This window comes from Elephantulus edwardii, unplaced genomic scaffold (genome assembly GCF_000299155.1).
Source record: "Elephantulus edwardii isolate Elephantulus edwardi_28Jun2011 unplaced genomic scaffold, EleEdw1.0 scaffold00095, whole genome shotgun sequence".
Lineage (NCBI taxonomy): Eukaryota > Metazoa > Chordata > Mammalia > Macroscelidea > Macroscelididae > Elephantulus > Elephantulus edwardii.
The window spans coordinates 6,330,084-6,349,105 of NW_006399845.1; the positions used below are offsets into that span (position 1 = coordinate 6,330,084).

The 19,022-nt window shown below is 43.1% G+C and overlaps 1 protein-coding gene across 2 annotated transcripts in view; it reads right to left on the reverse strand.

Annotated features, from left to right (window-relative positions):
- The window catches only part of ARHGAP26 (Rho GTPase activating protein 26), a 636,281-nt gene that overhangs the window by 244 nt on the left and 617,015 nt on the right, over positions 1-19,022 (reverse strand). For both annotated transcript variants that reach the window (XM_006891116.1, XM_006891115.1), the window contains exon 22: positions 17,131-17,222. In XM_006891116.1, coding sequence (XP_006891178.1) covers positions 17,131-17,222 — 92 coding nt within the window. The remainder of the gene's footprint in view (positions 1-17,130; positions 17,223-19,022) is intronic.

Here is a 19,022-nt window from a genome sequence, read left to right on the forward strand (position 1 = left end):
TGTGTGTGTGTGTGTGTGTGTGTGTGTGTAGGAAGGTGATAATGAGAAAGTAAAGCCTCCAAAAAGAAAACAAACCAAATCCACTGTGGTCATTCATACACTTTCTGAACTCCTTGGTTTACATGCAAAGAAATAATAGATTTCTACTTTTTAAATTTAGCAGTTCAGTAGCTGTAGTGCTTCATGTGTCCATCTGTCTATCCACCCACCATCTAGCCATGTAGGAAATACTTAACAAGTACTGTATACCGAGTGGGGTGCCTGTGGAGGATTGCTAAGAATTCGTTTTTAAACCTATTCAGCTCCTAATCATGTCTCACCTTCAAATCCTTATCTTTGATTTCTAATTTCTCTAAAAAGGCTTTCTCCCTTTTTTTTTTCCCTTCAAAAAAGTGTCTTTTACAGCTGTTGACTAGTCCTTTTCGGTTCTACCCACATTTCTGGTTTTCTCCTTTCTTGTTCTCCAGAACACCCCTCCTCTATAATACTGTTACCTCCTTCCTCTAGCAGCATTTTCAAAGTTTTACCACCTTTTAAACAATTTTTATTAGTATTATTATTATTGTTTTTTATGTGTACTGTCTAATCGGATTTGACTGGTACAGGAAGACTGCCCTTCCTTCTCCAGCAGAGCATCTGGTGGATTTGAACCATGTACCTCTGGGATTGCAGTGCTGCTTCTTGCTCCTAGGCCACCAACCAGAGTTCCCCAAAGATTTACCCCTTTGATTTTTCAATCATCAAAGAATATGTACCCATGTTTGTGATATCACAGTCTGTGTCTATGGAAACTGCTGCTATGTTTTAAAGATGGTAGGAAACCCAATCAGTTTACAAAGTCAACAGCAGGAAAGAGGACAGGAGCGTTCATGAGACTTTGAGGCGGGGCTGCCCGGGCTTATGGGGAATAGACACAATCACTCCGGGGAGCAGCCATACCATTTATTCTTTACGTATTAGGAAAACGTGAATTTTCCAAGATTGTTTGGAGAGAATGAATTTTCCCTTCTTCCCCTCGCGGGCAAATTAAGCGACTTCCTGAAGTTGTTTTGGAAAAGCACTTCTGCCCCAGCACTACTATGTAATCCTTGTTTCAGTCATAGGGAAACAAGCAAACAGAAATTAAAGAAAGCAAATAGATAGGCGGGAAAAGGACAATTATGAAGGCCTCAAAAAATTCCCCAACCAAACAGGTTCCATCAGGTTGATCCCAAGGTTTATGTTCTGGGAAACACAACGGAGCAGTTTTGTTGTTGTTGTTGTTGTTGTTGTGAAGTCCCATCAAGTTGGCTCCAACTCACAGTGCCTCTAAGTACAGGAGCACAGAGCCCCGCCCCGGCCTGCACCATCCCCACCACCGCTGCCCGATCCAGACCATGTTACTGCCACTTTGGATCCCTCTCGTGCTGTCACATAGGGTTGCTATGAGTTGGAATTGACTTGACCACCCCTGACATGCCCCCTCACCCCCATGCTAATCTTTTAGATAGAAGCCATGCTGTTGAACCACTGTACCACCAGGGATCCAAGGAAGATCAATATCTAACTTGCCAAGACGTTGAGTGCTTTTTGAAAAAAACAAAGTCTGTCTCCAATATGCCCACATAATCTTTCTATCCCTTGACTTTAGGAATGAACCAAAGGGGCCAGCATACTTCAGATTTATGACAACACACAAGGCCTGAGGGAGCGCTGACATGGAAGGCAAAAATAATAATAGAAGTACAGTCTGGTCTTTCAAATCACCAAGGCTTTCCAATTCATAGTAATATTCTAAAGCTGAGATAATTTTGCTTTCTGCCCTTCCATCTCAGCATGTGGAAGTCACCAAGACCACTTTTATCGGCACCCATCTATGAAGAGGAGCTGATAAACCTCTCTTCCTCCTCCACAGGTGCTCGTGGGGCTTCAAGGACTGAACACGGACAAAGCACTCAGAAAAGCTGGGTACACCCAACACGGACCCTGCGTCATCTGATTGGTCAGCAGGATTAACAATCTTTTTTTTTTTAACCAGAGTAAGGCCTTGGCCTCCACATTCATCTAAGTGTCAGGAAACCTCGAGTATTCAAAACCCTAAACACACACCCTGAGCTCACCCCAGAAGAATAAATCAACCGGGCAACTACACACAAAGTTGGTTCCTCCCATTTTACAGCACAGCTCCTGGTTAAACCGTCACTCTGTCTGATGTATCAAGTCCATTTCTTTCAGACACATCGCCCTCCTTGGCCAGCTATTCAGAACACTGCTCAGGTGCTGACGTGGTGATAAACACTAGAAATGCAATAGGAAAATTAAGGAAGAAGCAGAGACAAAGACGAATCTTCAGGCCAGTGTTTACTAAGGTATGTGGTACAGGACTGTGTGCATCAGAACCACCTGGACGCAAATTGTTGGGCCCCAAGACATACCCATGAAGACTAACTTTCTGGGTTTGGGGCCTAGAAATCTGTATTTTAATAAGCTCCTTGAAAGTTCCACTTTATATGAGAGTGATAGTAACAAGCAGCCAGTTCTCAAAAACTACTGTAGTTGGGAGATAGCACCAGATGCCCTTGTAAATTTATGGTCTTCAATTTTCTTTACCTTTTAACGTTTAACAGAAGCACCATCCTTGATAAATACCATCATGGAACACAGAATGAAACAAATACCCAAATACCATAACGGAATCCCAGCTACTTATGGTCCCTCTCCTTCTCTCCTCATAACGCATTCCATGGATTATTCATTGTTAGGGAGTTCTGGTGCTGCAGTCCGTAGGGAGCTGTACAGTTAACCTAAAGTTGGCGCCTCTCCGGTGGTTCTAACCCACCAGCCAGAGAAAGATGGGCAAGCTCCTCCCAAGAGATTTACTGTTTACCGATTCAGTAGAAAAATCCCACTGGAGTGTCAGCTGAACAGGCTCTGATGTGACAGAAATGAGCTGAACTGAAGAAATATTGCCCAGAACAGTACCATCCTCATAATTGTTCCTTTATCTAAGCTCACTGTTCTAGTAACTGGTCAATCCACCTCACTGAGGGTCTCTTCCTTTTTTGCAGACCAACTTTATGCAGCATGATGTCTTTCTCTAGGAACGTATGTGAGACAATGTCTCACCAACTTCCCTTCTACAGAGCATCCTGGCTCAATTTCTTCCAAGTCAGAGTTATTCATTCTGGCAGTTCATGAGCACATTAGTAGTGCTCAGATGTGTCATTACTTTGCTTTCCTAACAAGTTTCTTGTGTATTCTGTTTGTATTATGGCCTTCTCTAGCGTAACAACGTTCTATGCACTCTCCACCTCATGAATTGATAGGCACTAACACATGAAGCTGCATGTGCACTGAGCTTTAGAAAGGCTGACTGACTTGATCTTCACCAGTAACTAACTACTTGCCATTACATGGATTCTGTTTCATAACAACCAGTCTGTATCACTCTTATTCCTATTTTACAGATAAAAAATATTAAGATATGGAAAGGTAAATTCCTTGCTCAGGGTTGTTGTTGTTGTGTACCATGGAATCAGAACTGACCCACAGCTGACCCTCCAGTGGATTTTCAGAGGTAGTTAATCACATGGGAGGAGAATGTCCATCCTTCTCTGTAGAGCAGCAGGTGGCCTCGAACTGCATGCCTCTGGGATTGCAGTGCAGCTTCTTGTCACTAGACCACCAGAGCTCTTGCTTGCAGATGCTGTTGACTGCCTTTCAGTTGAGCACGACTCATAGTGACCCTATGAACAAAAAGCCTGAAGCCTTTCTATAACTATCGACATTTATCAAAGTTCATAGTGTTTCTGGAAGCATCTTGTTTAGGAAGTGGATGCAACTCCTGCTTCCAGTGTTCAAGGTTGAAAAATGGCTTGGTGTCTGAAATCAAATAGGCTGCATTCAAATTCTAATTTTACAGCCTATTTGATTTCAGACACCAAGCCCCTTTTCATTATATTTTGAGCATACTTAAGAATATACAGTGAACACTTAACGTTTTGCATGCATTGCCTCTTTTCATTCTCGGAAAAACTATGGAGTTTATTATCTCCATTTTATTATTTTTTTTAATGTATTTTACTGTGCTTTAGGTGAACATTTCCATTCAATCAGTAATTAATACATAAGTTGTTCCCTGCCATTGTTTGCAGGCTCCACAATGTCTCAGCGTTCTCCCCATTTATACTCTTGGCTTCTTGTTTCCATTCATTTGGTTTCCTTGACCTTCCTGGCTTGTTTTTCAGCAAACGTTTTTCTTTTGATCTTATATATACTTGATTGCTCTAAGCAGCACATTCTTCATGGTGGTTGCTTTTTTTTCATAGGATAGTTTGAAACTGGTGAAGAAGCAGCCTTGGGAGAGGCTTCAGTTCCACATTAGAAAGGTGACTGCTCAAAAAAACCTCACAGACATGGAGTCAGAACCCACTCATGGCTGACCCTTCAGTGGGTTTTCAGAGGCTATAAATCACACAGGTGGAGACAGTTCATCTTTCTCTCTTGGAGCAGCTGCTGGATTTGAACTGCTGCAACTCCTTACCTAAGAGGCCACCAGAACTCCCTAGAGGGTGATTTAGGGCAATTATTTTTAGGGGTTTTTCCATCCTATATTAGACCAGTATGTCAATTTACTTATTTTTGTGGTTGCCTTTAAGGAATTGGAGTCTTGGTCTACAGTTCCCTTCTCTCCTAATTGGGACCTTTTGTCGTATAATATGGATAACATCTCAACATCAAGGACACACGAAAAATCCTCACTACTGGACAAATAGGCAACATCACAAAAGATGGGGGAAAAAGACTTAAATGGTCAACAGTCTCATTTAGTTGGATCCACAAACAGCCCCCATAGGAGCAGCAGTCAATAAATCAAAAGATAGGTTGCACTGGAAGCATTTGCTGGTTAAGGACTTCTCCAAAGTGCTATAAAGAATGATGTCATTTTTAAAAAATTATTTTGACTTTTGAGTACATTTCATTTTTTTTTTTTTTTTGCATCAAGGGAGCAGCAAAGACAATGCAAGTGAAGTCCTTTGAGTTCTCAGTGTCATGGGGACTCCTGTCCTGAGGCAGGCTGAGGCATTTTGGATTTCGGGGTGTCCAGGTTCAACTCTAAGGTGGACACAGTGTGGTCATGGAGCTGGAGATTCTTGTAGATGGTGCTGTCAAATGGCTCAACAGATACAGCATTCTGCATTTTTGGTGGACTTGACTTCTTGGGATTTGGTGGCAGTTCCTTTTTAATCTTTCCTAATTTTGAGAGACACCGTAGAAGCAGGTCCTCAGAGCACCCTTGCTTGGAGCCCAATCTGCTGTGCCCCAGAACGTCCTTGCCACAGCGATAGGAGGGTTGCCATGCCTTCTACAGGGGGCCAGGTGGCGCTGAGATTAACACCAGAATGATGTGATTTTAAAGACTAAGATGCACCTGTCCCAAGCCATGGTATTTCCAACTGCTTCCCGTGCTTTTGAATCGTGGTGGTGGAGACGACGACTGAATATTCCATGGACTGCCAAAAGAATAAACAAAACTGTCTTGGACAAAGTGCAATCAGGATGCTCCTTAGAGAAAAGGATGGTGAAGTCTACTTTGGGCATGTTATTGGGAGGGACCAGTCCTTGGAAAAAGACATCATACTGGGAAACATCAAGGGTTGTGAGCTGAACTTGACCAACAACATCATGTCCCCGGTCACAGTGGTTGCGAGTGGCAGCCAAGCATCATCTAGTTCTCCCCTGGCTGGAGGAAACGGTGGTTCATGTGGACCATTAGCTCTCTGGATTACTGACTTCCTTGAGTCTGTGACTGTCTTCTCTTTTTTCTTTCTGGATGAGAAGAAACTAACAGTTCTATCTTAGATGGCCACAATTCTCATTTTATTGGTAAGAAACCGAGGCTCTGAAAGGTAAAGTATCTTGCCACAAATGTTAAAGCTGTAGAAGTAGGAGTTAAGTCTGGTGCAGGCTGTCTGACTCCAGAGCCTGCGCTCTTAACTGTAACTGCTTTTACCCAGCCCAGTGCTCTGAACAACCAAGATACTCTGTGAGGACTTCCTGGGCTGCACTGAACCAACATCTAACCTTCTGAATCATGCCAGTGTCCACACTCCTCTGTAAGCACATATAGTGCCGCCGCCCGGGCGGCTCACAAGCTCAGCAGGCAGATAATAAATATAAAATGCTGCTGACATGGCTATTGCTTCCTGCCAGCCACTTTCTCTCAGCTGTATCCATGTACACACCACACATCCCCGCGTGTCCAACGCTCCTCCCCTCATTTGCTCACTGTGGACAAGGACTAAGTGTCTTACTAAGATCTGCAATGGCTGGCTGCCGCAGGAGGAAGCAGCACTGGCTGGAAGCAGCACAGAAGCTGTGTAGTTGAAAAATATTTATTCATGTAACTAACACTTACTGAGCACCTACCACGTGCCAGGCATGGGGAGAAGTCCTTGTGTATGGTGGAGAGCAAGTAGACAAGATGTGCTCTTAAGTAGGAGCAATCTATCAATAGAGAAACACATAATTTTTAGCTGGTGATAGGGAAGCTCTGGTGGCCTACCCAGTAAGGAATTGCACTGTCAACTCAAAGTCAAGTAGCCTGAATTCACCAGGAATTAGGCAGAGAAAGCTGGGCAATCTCCTTGCATGCAATTTTCAGCTGCTTGGAGGTTAGCTATGAGGTGGTTCTGACTTAACAGCAACAAGCTGAGGTTTTCTATTGAGTAATCAGGAAGTTGAGAAGGATGAAGAAAATATTGTTGTTATAAGTATCACTGAGTTGACTATTACTTATAGGAACCCTGTGAACAATAGCTCTGAGCCTTGACCTATCTTGAGCTAATCTCATGATCTGACAGGCCTGTCCCCATTGCCACTGCGTCAGTCACTGTGTCAATCCATCTCATCTGGGGTCTTCCTCTCCTGCATTGATGCTCTACCCTTTCAAGCGTGATGTCCTTCTCAAAGGACTGGTTACTCCAGCCAACATTCCCAAAGTATGTGAGACGGAGTTTTAAAGGCTTTGCCTCCCAATCTTCTCTAGGACAGACTTCTTTGTTTTCGTGGCAGTCTATGGTATGTCCAATGCTCTTCTCCAGCACCACATCTCAAATACATCGATTCTTCTTCTATTATCCTTAGTCATTTCCCCGCTCTGAGATGCATAGCAAGCAACTGAGAAGGCCATGACCCTGAACAGGTGCACCTTAGTCTCTAGATTGACATCATTACTCTTTAACACTCTGGAGAGGTGTTGGATAGTAGACTTTCCTAAAGCAACTTGTCTTTTGATTTCTTGACTGCTAGCACTAAGACTGTTGAGTGTGTATCAGAGAAAGCTGAAATTATTAACAACCTCAATCTTTTCTCCATCAATCATGAATAGGGAGGATATGTGAGTTAAAATCTAAATGATAAAAAAGGGCCATTCAAGGGAATGGGCCAAGTTCAAAGGGACTATTATTAATTGTCATCAAGTAAATTCTGACTCATAGCAATACAAAGTAGAGCTGCCCCATAGTTTTTTAGGCTGTAATTGTTATGAGAAGAGATTGCCACATTTTTCTCCCATGGAGATGGTTGGGTGGGTTTGAAGCCACTAACCTTTTGGTTACCACTTGAGCAACACTGTGCCACCAGGCCTCCTTGCAAAGATTTTAACACAAGGGGAAAATGTGATTACATAGAAAACAGTAACCTGAAAAATTTCTTAAGAGTAAAATAGCAAACAAACAGCCTCTCTGCTCAACGCTTGGTGTTGTGGGACCACAGACAATGCGTAAATGAAAAGATGTGGGAGGTTGTGTTCCAATAAAACTTTATTTACAAAACGAGGCTGAAACTGTAACCTGCTGATCCCCACTTGAGAAGATAAAGAAGTCCTGTGTGGTGGCAATGCATGGAGCGTGGAGGGGCAAGAGCTGAAGTGTGGAGGGCCTCACCAGTAATTCTAGGAGTGAGGCGAGCACCGCAGGATATATTTAGCAGAGAGATAACATGATTTGCATTTATTAAAGATGTGAAGAGAATGAGTTATAGGGCAAGAGTGGAAGCGATAAGACAAGTTAAGGGGTTAAGGGAAAGCCTCAGTGAGAGGGGGACTGAATGTGGGTGGGGGTAGTGGAGCAGCTGAAGGCTCCAGGCGTGGGCACTCTCCCATGACCTCATCATCCTGGCAGCTGCTGAGGGTATTCTCCACCAGTAGAAAAAGCCTAGGGTAGCCTTCCTTGCACTCACACTTGCAGCTCATCTCAGATCTTGATCAAGTATCCCAAGAACCCAATTTTAGTGACGGCTGTGTGAATTTTCCAGGTATCACTAATCATATTGCTTCAAGATGACTAATGTTCCCGAGAAGGGGAGTGAATTCTCTTTCCAGTTAATGTTTGGGGTGCTCGGGGTGAAGTGGACAGTTTCCTAGTAGACTGGCTGGGGCCGACACTGGAGTTCTTTCCGGGTACTGCACGGCACATCCATTCCCCACTGCACAAAGTCCACGAGGTGACTGGGCCGCTGCCCAAGTACAGTGCAGGGCCGTGGGATTCAAAGGCTTAGAGATAAATCATTGGGAAACAACCAACTTTCCCCTGCCAGTGCCCTTACCTCTCCTTTCTCCGAAGTCATTCTTTTTGATCTGGAAAAAGAACATACTCACTTCTATACTTATCATTAGGAAATTTTATTTCGACTGGTATGCTCGTTTCATGACACAGCCACAGGACAACTTAACCAGCCCTTACCTAACACTGATCCTAACCAGAGGTACGTAAAGGAAGAAGAGGTTACTGCTTAAAATGTTAATATTTTTTTTCTCTCTACTGTTTTTTATTTCTTCCTACAGAGGTGGGGAGAGGGGGAAAATAGGATTTCCTGTACATTTTTCTCCAAAAATAGTCTCCAGTAAAATATTACCAGTCAAATCAATCTAGAAAGAGCCTTAACTTATTCCATTGCTATTCTGCCCAAATTCAGTAGGTTTTATCCCTTTCTTTTTTATCCTTTTTGGGGATTTAATTTGACATTCTGCCCTTCAGGGAGAGAGAGAGGTCACTGGCATTGCTGGTTATAAACAAACTGGTGTCAGTGAACCCTGCCACTGAGCCCTAGAGGACCGCAGGATGCTTAGGTAAGACTTCTAACTTGTCAAACCAAATCTCTCTCTTATTTACACCCATTACAGGACTTATGACGATCACCAAGAGAAGAGGCAGAGGTTGTAATAAAATTCGCAAGTCAAAGCACCCTGCTAGAAAATAAAGAAATGATGCCTTTGAGGGGTGGTGTTGAAGAGAGTACTGAATGAACTGAGGACTGCCAAAATAACAGCTATCTCATGGGGAAAATGTAGCCAGAATGCTCTTTGGAGGCAAAGATGACAAAGCTTTGCCTCACATATTTGGGCATGTTGTTAGAAGAGGTTTTTCCATGACCAGGGACATCATGCTTGGAAAGGTGGAAGGACGGTGAAAGAGAAGACCCTCAATGAGATGGACCGACACAGTGATTGCTGCAGTGGCTCAAGTGTGTCAGAGATGATGAGGACGGCAGAGGACAGGGCAGGGTTCCGATCTGTTGTTAATAGCATTGCTATGAGTCACACTCAATTCAAAGACACATAACAAGAATGACGACAGAAAAGAAAGGGTTTAGAGCTAAAAAATCATCTTGGGATCTTTGTTTTTCCTTTTTGACTTCTTCCTTCTTTGGCCTTTTCCTCCTTTCCTCTCCTCCCAACCACTGAAATGACTTTAAAAAGGAAGCTTAAAAAAAGGAAGAAGTTAAAAAAAAAAAAAAAAAGGAAGAAGTTGGGACAAGGCTATGACAAAAGCACAAGTCTATGACCAAAAAAATTGTGTGATTGCACTTACATGACATACCTATGATAGGCAAGTGTATAGAGACCAACGTTTATTAGTGGCTACCAGGGGTGAGTAGAAGAGAGATGAAAAGGGGAACTCATTGTTTAGGAGACATTTAGCTTCTGTTCATGATTTCAACTCAATTGTAAACAGGGAGCTCCGGTAGCCTAATGGGTAAGGAGTTGCACTGCCAACCCAAAGGCAGGTGCTTTGTATCCAGTTGCTTCATGGGAGAGAGAAGGCCAATATCCTCCCATGAGATATATAGTCTGCAGAAACTCTATGGAGGGTCAGCTATGAGTCAGTTCTGGCTTGACAGCACATAGCAACAACAGACATTTCCATTCGCGTGAAGGGAAAATGAGGGCATGCCTAATGCTAATGGTTGATAAACACAACTAATGTCATTGAACTGAACTCAAGAAGAATGTTGAAATACCAAATGTTTTGTTATAGATTTGCCACAATTGAATAAAATAAAAAATAAAGATATTGGTGATGTAAAATAGTGCAGTTTCTCTGGCAACAATGTGGTGGTTCTTGAAAAGGTTGATTGAGTAATTCCACAATTGGGTGTATATGCAAGAGCAAGAAAATGTACATTCACACAAAAACTTGTACACTAACATTGACAGCGGTGCAAACTTAAAAGTCACTTAAAGGTCTATCAACTAAGGAATGAACAAACAAAATGTGATACACTATACAATGAAGTTATTATTCAGGAACAACAACAACAAAATAATGAAATACAGATACATGTTACAACATGAATGATCTTTGAAAGCATTATGCCTAGTGGAAGAAGTTAGTCACAAAAACCATACATGTATGATTCCATTTACACAGACAGTCTAGAATAGCCAAGTCTTTAGACAGCAAGTAAATTAGGGGTGGCTTAGAACTGGGCATGCCCCTCTTCTGTCAGTTAGTCCTACTGCACTGGTTTGTGTGTGTCAGTGATGCTGGAAGCTATGCCACTGCGTATTTCATGTACCAGGAGGGTCACACATGGTGGGCAAAGGGGCTAGTCCTTAGAAAAGAACATCAGGCTTGGAAAGTGGGTCATTGAAAGAGAGGAAGAACTTCCTTGACACAGATAGACATGGTGACTACAATGATAGACTGAAGCCCAGGAGAGGATGTGAGTAGGATCAGGCCGAGCTTCAAGACACAGCAGTGACCCACAGAGTCACGATGAGTCCAGGTCAACCTGAGTGCCTAACAACAAGGATGACAACAGGGCTGGATGAGGGAGGTCTGGGAAGAAATACTGGGTTAGTGCTAAAGATCTGTGGTTCTGTGGAAAAAAAAAGTCTAAAATTGTTCTGAAACAACTCTAAAACTACTGAATTCAGGTGGGTAAAGTACAGAATATTTTGTATTGAGGTATTGAGAATTACATCACAAGAAAGCTATTAAACAGAAGAAGGCTGTCCTCAAGAACAGAGTCACAGGAAAGACTGACACATGGGACACCCTATCGTTTGATAGTTGGAACCAGCTATTGTGTTAGGTTGGGCCTCTTGTGTTGTCAGAATGGATATTAGATAAGAACGGGGAGGAACTCTGCCCAGGTGAGCAGCAAATTAGAACTTGGCAAAGCATACTTTTAAACTCTGGATTTTTCTGTCAAAATGAGTATCTCTCAAATCTTGTTCAGCTAAAGGTAGAAGCCTATCCCTTGTTGGTGGAGAAGGACACAGAAGCTCTAAAATAGGTTCCACTCAGGTTGGTTTGTCTGCCATGAAGAGATGGGCCATGTTACAATTGCTCTGTGATCTGTGCTAGCTGGGTCAGTGTGGAGTCATGCACCTATTACGTGTGTCTGGATGGTGGGCTGTGCACCCGTGCACCTGTCTTGGTGAGGACAGGAGAGGTACCTGGGCTGTCTGTTTGTTTTTGTGAAGGGCATACATGAAAGTTGTTGGAACAAAGTTTTAAGGTCAGTGCTTTGGCTGCTGAGAACCATAAAAGGAAATACCAGACCAGCAGGCCATACACAGTATGGGTCCCCCAAGGTCTGTTGGCCCTAGGGGCCCAGGGTCAGGAGAGACTTGGGAATTCCTCCAGCTTCTCTGTGCCAGTGTTCATGCCAGGAACTCATGTCAGATGAATGTCCCACGTTGCTGACTGAAGAGCTAGGCAGACAGAGTGACAGAGCTTTTGATATGGGTACACAAATTGCTGGACTCTATTATCCGATATATGCTGTGGCTTCAATTGAGAGGCCCCTGCAGATGATCAAGGACCAGTGAGTTAAGTCGGAAAGGCCTATCCTCACTCAAGAGGCAGGGCTGAATATAAAACAGTCACTGTGAATGTTGGCAGCACTAGAGTCTTTTTGTAACATGGACTTGAGAATGACAATTATTATGATAACTAATATACAGAACACTTAACATGTATGGAGTCTTTCTAAATATATGATGTGTTTCATGTCAACTTTTTCTCCCAGCACCTGTAAAGTTGTTGATGTTATGTGCTTGAGCTGACTATGACTCCCAGGGACACTATGAACAACAGATCTGAACCCTGCCCTACCCTGTGCCATCCTCACAGTCTGTTACGAACCAGCCCATTGTTACCATCATGGTATCAATCTGCTTTATTGAGGGCCTTCTTCTCTTTCTTTGACCCTCCACCTTTCTCAGCATATCTTTTCCCTCCTGACAATGTGTCTAAAGCATGAGAGACAGAGGCCTTACTGGCACCTAAGAGAGAAAAGTGCCGTAGAACTACCGTTTTTGCCTCTAAAGGGCATCCTGGTTGTACTCCTTCCAAGATAGATTTGTTTGGTGTTTGTTTGTTTGTTTGTTTGTTTGTTTGGGTTTTTTTTAAAGTCCATGGAATATTCATTACTCTTCTCTAATACCACAACTCAAATGCACTGATGCTTTGTTCTTCCATATTCATTGTTCAATTCTCAAATGCATGCAAAGCAATTTGAAAAGGCCATAGCTTGGTCAGGTGCACCTTAGTCTTCATAAACTGACATCTTTGCTCTTTGTTTTGGAGAGGTACTTGGCAGCATATTTTCCCAATGCAACACGGTACATTTTCCCCAATGTCTTTGTTTTTTGGCTGCTGTTACCATGAGTGTTGATTGTGGATCCAAGTAAAATGAAATCTTTGACAATTTCAATATTTTTTCTATCATGATGTTGTCTGCTGGCCTAGTGGTAAGCTTTTGGCTTTCTTTACGTTGAGAGGTAATCCATACTGAAGGCTGTAGTCTTTGATCTTCTGCAGGAGATGCCTCAAGTTTTCTTCACATTTTGCAAGCAAGGTTGTATCATATCCAAACTGTGGTTTGCTGATTAGTCTTCCTCCAGGCCTGGTGCTACACTCTTCTTCACATAGTTCCACTTACCTTTTTTTTAAAAAACATAAAAAATGTTTTGTTTCCATTGTTGCACATTTCTAGTTCAACTTCTCAAAGGTATTGTCATCTTGATTTGATAGGAGGATGCAACCAAGTGCAAAGAATGGTTAAAACTGTTGCTCAATGTCACAGAGGCAAAAAGTCAAGCTGCGACTTGTGTGAAGATTATGTGATGTACAGGGTCTCCTCTGCTGCACAGTGGCCTCGGTAGCTCTGTATTATTTCTGGGTTTCAGTTAAGGAGGAGGAGGTATAGGGTGTGGTCCAGGCCAAAGTGAAGCTGGCCAGCTGGGATAGGGTGTGCTGAACTAACGCACTCACCCCTTCCAGAGGAAATTTGCCTCCACTCCATGTGGGGAGGGAAGGCACGCAGAGAAAATGTCCAGTTCCTGAAACCAAGCAGCTGCATTTGCTTCCTTCTTTGAAGGGGAGGGGGGGCGGAAGGTGAAATGAAACAGACCCTTCTACTGAGGGATCCTGAGAGATGAGCCTTAGTGGAGAACTTCATATATGAAAAACTCAGCAATGATCCAAACTGGAGCTCTTCCCCCAACATTTTGATGCATCTCTTACGCAGATAAATTATGATGAATTATGCCATCAATTATCACTTTAAAAAAGTTGGTAAAGAATATAGTGCATTAAATACTAGTATCCAGTTTTATGAGCTATGTTGTTATGTACTGTCAAGTCGCCTGCAATTCAGACACCCTATGTACAAGGGTTCTGAAGCCTGCCCTGTCCTGAGGCAGGGTTACTGACTCTTCACACACTCACCCCCATTACTCCAGTTACAGCATCAATCTATCTCTTCCAAAGTCTTCCTCTCCTGTTCTGTCCCTTCACCCTTCCAAGCATGATATCCTTCTCCAAGGGCTGGTCCCTCCTAGTCACGTGCCCAAAGTATGTTAGATGGAGCTTCAAAATCCTATCCTCCTAGGAAAAACTTGGTTTCACCTTCTCCAAAATTGACCTACTTATTTTCTTGGCTGTCCATGGTATGATCAAGACTATTCTCTAGCACCACAATCAAAGGCTTCAATTCTTCTGTCATCCTTAGTCATTGTCCAGTTCTCTGATGCATAGAAAGTAATTGCGAAGATCATGGCCTATGCCATTGCTTCTCAGTACTCTGGTGAGATCCCCAACAGTAGTCTTTCCCAGTACAATTCGTCTTTTGATTTCCTGACTGCTTGTGCCAAGAGTGTTGATTGTGGAACTGAGCAAGCTATAAATGTTTACAACTCAATCTCTTCTCCATCTATCATGGTGCTGCCGATTGGCTGAGTGGTGTCAATCTGTGTCTTCCTGTTGTTGAGCTTCAAACCATATTGAAGACTACAGTCCTTGACCTTCTGCAGCAAAGCACTTCAGGCTCTCCTCAGTTTCAGCAAGCCAGGTTGTATCATCTGTATAACATAGGTTGTTGTTGAGTCTTCTGCCAATCCTGACTCCACATTCCTCCTCATAAAGCCCAGCCTCCCAATGGTTTGTTCTGCATAGAGATGGAAAATGTATGGAGACAGGATGGATCCCTGATGCATTCTTTTCCTGATTTTTAACCATTCAGTGTTTCCCTGCTCTGTTCTGAGGACTGCTTCCTGGTTCAAGCATAGATTTTGCAGAAGCACAATCAAGTGTTCTGGAATTTACATTCTCCTCAAAGTTGGCCACAATGTGTTGTGATCTACACAGTCAAATACCTTTGCACAGTCAATGAAACACAGAGAGACATTCCTCTGGTACTGTTTGCTTTCGGCCAAGATCTATCTGACATTGGCAATAGTGCCATGACCTCTTCTAAACCCTCCTTGTATTTCTGTTATTTCTTTGTCAATGTACTGTTTCAGTTGGTTTTTGATAATCTTCAGTAGAATTTTGTGTCTGACATTAGTGATATTTTTCAATAATTTCCACACTCTGTCATGCTACCTTTTTTGGAAAGGGAATAAATATGGATCTCTTTCAGTCAGTTAGCCAGGTAGTTGTCCTTCAGATTTCTTGGCATACCTATGTGAGCATGACCTGGACAACCTTTGTTTGTTGAAATATGTCCACTGGTATTCCATCAATTTCTGGGGCCTTATTTTTTGCCAAGTCCTTTATAGCAGCCTGCATTTCCTCCTTCATCACCATTGCTTCTTGATCATATGTTGTTTCTTGAAATTCTTCAGTGCCAGTCAATTCATTTTTGTACAGTGACTCTGTATACTCCTTCCATCTTCTTTTAATGGTTCCTGGATCATTCCATATTCTGCCCACAGCATCCTTAAGTATTGCAACTTGCAGCTTGAATTTGTTCTTTAGTTTCTTCAGCTTAAGAAATGCTGAGCGAGTTCGGCCCTTTTGATTTTCTGACTCCAGCCCCTTGCACGTTTCATTATAATACTTTGCTTTGTCTTCAAAAGCTGCCCTTTGAAATCTTCTACTCAATTACTTAACTTTGTGATTTATTTCCTTTACTTTGGCTTCTCGCACTCTAGTGCAATATTCAGAGTCTCTTCTGACATTCATTTTGTTCTTTTCCTCTTTCTCTGTCTTTGTAATGACCTCTGGAATTCTTTATGGATAATATTCTTGATATCTCCCAGAGCACATCCAGTCTTTGTTCATTAGTTTTCAAGGCCTCACAGACTCCCATTTTCACACCAGGTTACTTGAGCAGGACGGCTGGCAGTTTGTGTGTGGTTTGACTGTGAGATGGATTACTTCCACTCAAAAAGTTAAAGAAGGTTAGATTAAAGGGGACAAGAGCCCCCTTATTTTTATTGAGAACTTCTGTCCAGTCAGGCCCCTCTTCATGGAGGCCTCATGCGGGGTGACTTGAGGAAAGTGCTGCCTAGTCTCCTCTCACTGACTGCCAGTCCAAGTGTTGTGATCCAAAGGATACTCACAGGCTTGTTTTTGAAGTAGATTGTGCAGCCTTTATCCCTAGTCTATATCAGCTTGGAAACTCCACTGAAAATCTGTTCAGCATCATGAAAACAATCACATCTCCACTGACATATTGGGTGGGAGCAGCACATGGGGTGCACTGGATAGGAATGAAACCTGGATCTTCTCCCAGCAGAGGCCAAAATCTCCAGTGAACCACTTAGAGCAAACCAAATGCCTGCTGCCTTGAAAATCTGCCTACCCTACTACTAAAAACATGCATGTCACTGAGTCAGGGCAGCAGGGAGCTAACAAGTGCGTGGAGTAATCTCTATGGCGTTACCCTCCCCTTCCCCACCACACGTCACCAGGTGATGTGTCAGTACATACTCCTTCCTTGCTCTTGTCCAGCTCCTCAGACAGGAGCCTTTCTTGTTTGTGGTGCTTCTGCCATTCCACGTTTCATGGGACCCTCCCTTGGATTTGTGCTCAAAGACAAATACCAGGATTGGGGATGTTGGGCCATGCAGGGTTAAGAGAAACTGCTTAGTGGTGCCTTCTTCAAGTGGCATCCAGGGCACATGCCATACCTTCAACACGCTTCTGTACTGAGCTCAAGAACGTAGGGATATGTGAACTTCATCCTCCCCGTGGGTTTCTGACCACTTCCAGCATTCCTGCTCTCATTTCTGTGACTCCTTCCCTCTGTCTTGCCCCCAGACTCACACAGTCACTGCCAGGTGCCTGGCTCAGGCCCCTTGTACACACATTCTCATTTACTGGTCACAACTATGTGACCAGACTGCCTCTCTCAGAATGAAGAGACTGAATTCCTCTTGCAACAGTAACTCTTAAGAAGTCTTTTAAAGTCCTGCTACTGTTCTCTCATTCCAGAAAATAGCACAGATATGAACGGCACACAAACACTCCTTTTGGGTTTACCTGCTCTCTTGAGTTTTCCTTTGTGCAGGAACTCTGGCTATTTGGTCTCCCAGCCCCCCTAGATCTCTGTGAGGAAAGAGAAACTCACCATTCTCGAAGACCGTGCCTGCTGTGAACGAGAGCTCAGAGTCATGCTCAGCTTTGCAGGCGTACAAGGCTCTTGCCTTCCGGAACGGTGTGCTGTGTGAAAACAGGAGTTAACTGAATGGGTTTTTTTCTACAGTGTTTGAAAGTCCCAGATATTTAGTCACTCTTCTTCCCTTCCCCTACAGGCCACCTCGTCTTCTCTCGTGGGAATAGCCTGACAAGTCAGCCAGATGGCAAAACATGAGGTGGAAAAGTTGCAAAGGTCACAGGAGAAAAATGAGAAATACCGAGAAAGACCATAAGCTCTGAGAGAGTGTGCTTGGGAGGTCACCTTGTGTCATGTTAACAACATGCTGCATAGGAGTCACAGCAGCTGAAACGGGGGTCAGGCGAGGCTCCAATTTTGGAGCTGGGGTGCCTTAGGAGGAAGGCAGTGGTGAGGATATGAAGGAACTTCCAAGTTGCTCTAGAGAACACTCCCAAAAGCCTCTGCTGAAAGCTGGCAGTGGGCAGTGAACCCAAAAAGGAGAAACTTGGGCAAGCCAAGCTTCGGCGCTAGGCCACAGGCTGACATTAGTGCTCCCAGATGTTCCTTATTTCTCATTGGGCTGGATCTTACTGGTAAAGCTGGATTCTAAAACTGGATCTCCCTGACCTCAGGATAAAACAGGGAATTGAGAAGGGATGTCTGTGTGTGTGTGTGTGTGTGTGTGTGTGTGTGTGTCTGTCTGCCTGTCTGCATGTACATGTTTATGTGGTGTAGAGGATAAGAAAAAAAGATATGATGCATTCTCTCCCCTCCGCCCCATACCTAGTTGAATATTAACAATCACATTCACTGTACATTTGAATCATCTGGAGGATTTTTTTTTTAACCCAACAAACTCACATATATCTGAGTTCTATTCTGACTTACAGATATCAGTACAGGCACACACTAGTAGTTTTAAGAAGCTCCCCAAGTGATTCTTATGGACAACTAGGATTGAGAGAAGGGGTTAATCAAATCTTTCCTGTAAAAATGTTTGAGAGTGAATGATTTAGGCTTTATAGCCATATAGTTACTCAACTCTGCATGGTAGCACAAAAACAGCCACAGAAAACAGGTAACAAAACACCGTGGCTGTGTTCTAATAAAACTTTATTTAGAAAAACCCAAGCAAGCACAGGTTTTTGATTCATGGGTCAGAGTTTGCTAGCCTTTGTTCTAGAGAGTAATTCAGAAGAGTTGGTACGTCATGCTGCTTTCTGTGAGTTTTTGCTCTGGGATGGAACTTGTTCCTAAAAATCTACATTTCAAGAGTCATAAAGAAAATGGCCCTTTAACATTTTTATTTTACAAGAGTGATCTTCCCTTTTCCCTAAGTCACTGGAGAAAAGTACATGTTAGGGTTTCAAGGGAGGGAATACTACTACTACTACTACTACTACTAAATAATAATAATAATAATTATTATTATTATTATTATTAACAAAAACACCACCACCACCACCACACGTCAGCCTTCTGGGATGGAAATGTATTTCAAGAATATATATTATTTACTCCTACCTTCTCCTGATTATGGACAACATCAAGGAACTGGGGATCCAGAACCTCCCACAGATCACTGATTTCTAGTGGCCAAAGTCTGATTAAACCCTGCTCTTATAAGGTAAATGCAGACAGATCTGAAGGGGCAGACAGCTTGGAGCACTATGGAACTGTTTTTTTTTTTTGTTTTTTTTTTTTGTGTCCCCAAGTCCAGCTCCCCTTGAGAATAGAACCATGGATGGTTGGAAACCTGTGCCAGGGCCAGGTACCTAACACTTCCAGTCTTGGCTCTGGGAGACCTAAAGGAAAAATAACTTTAAAAGTGCTTGCTGAGCAGGAGGATCAGAGGAAATGGCTAT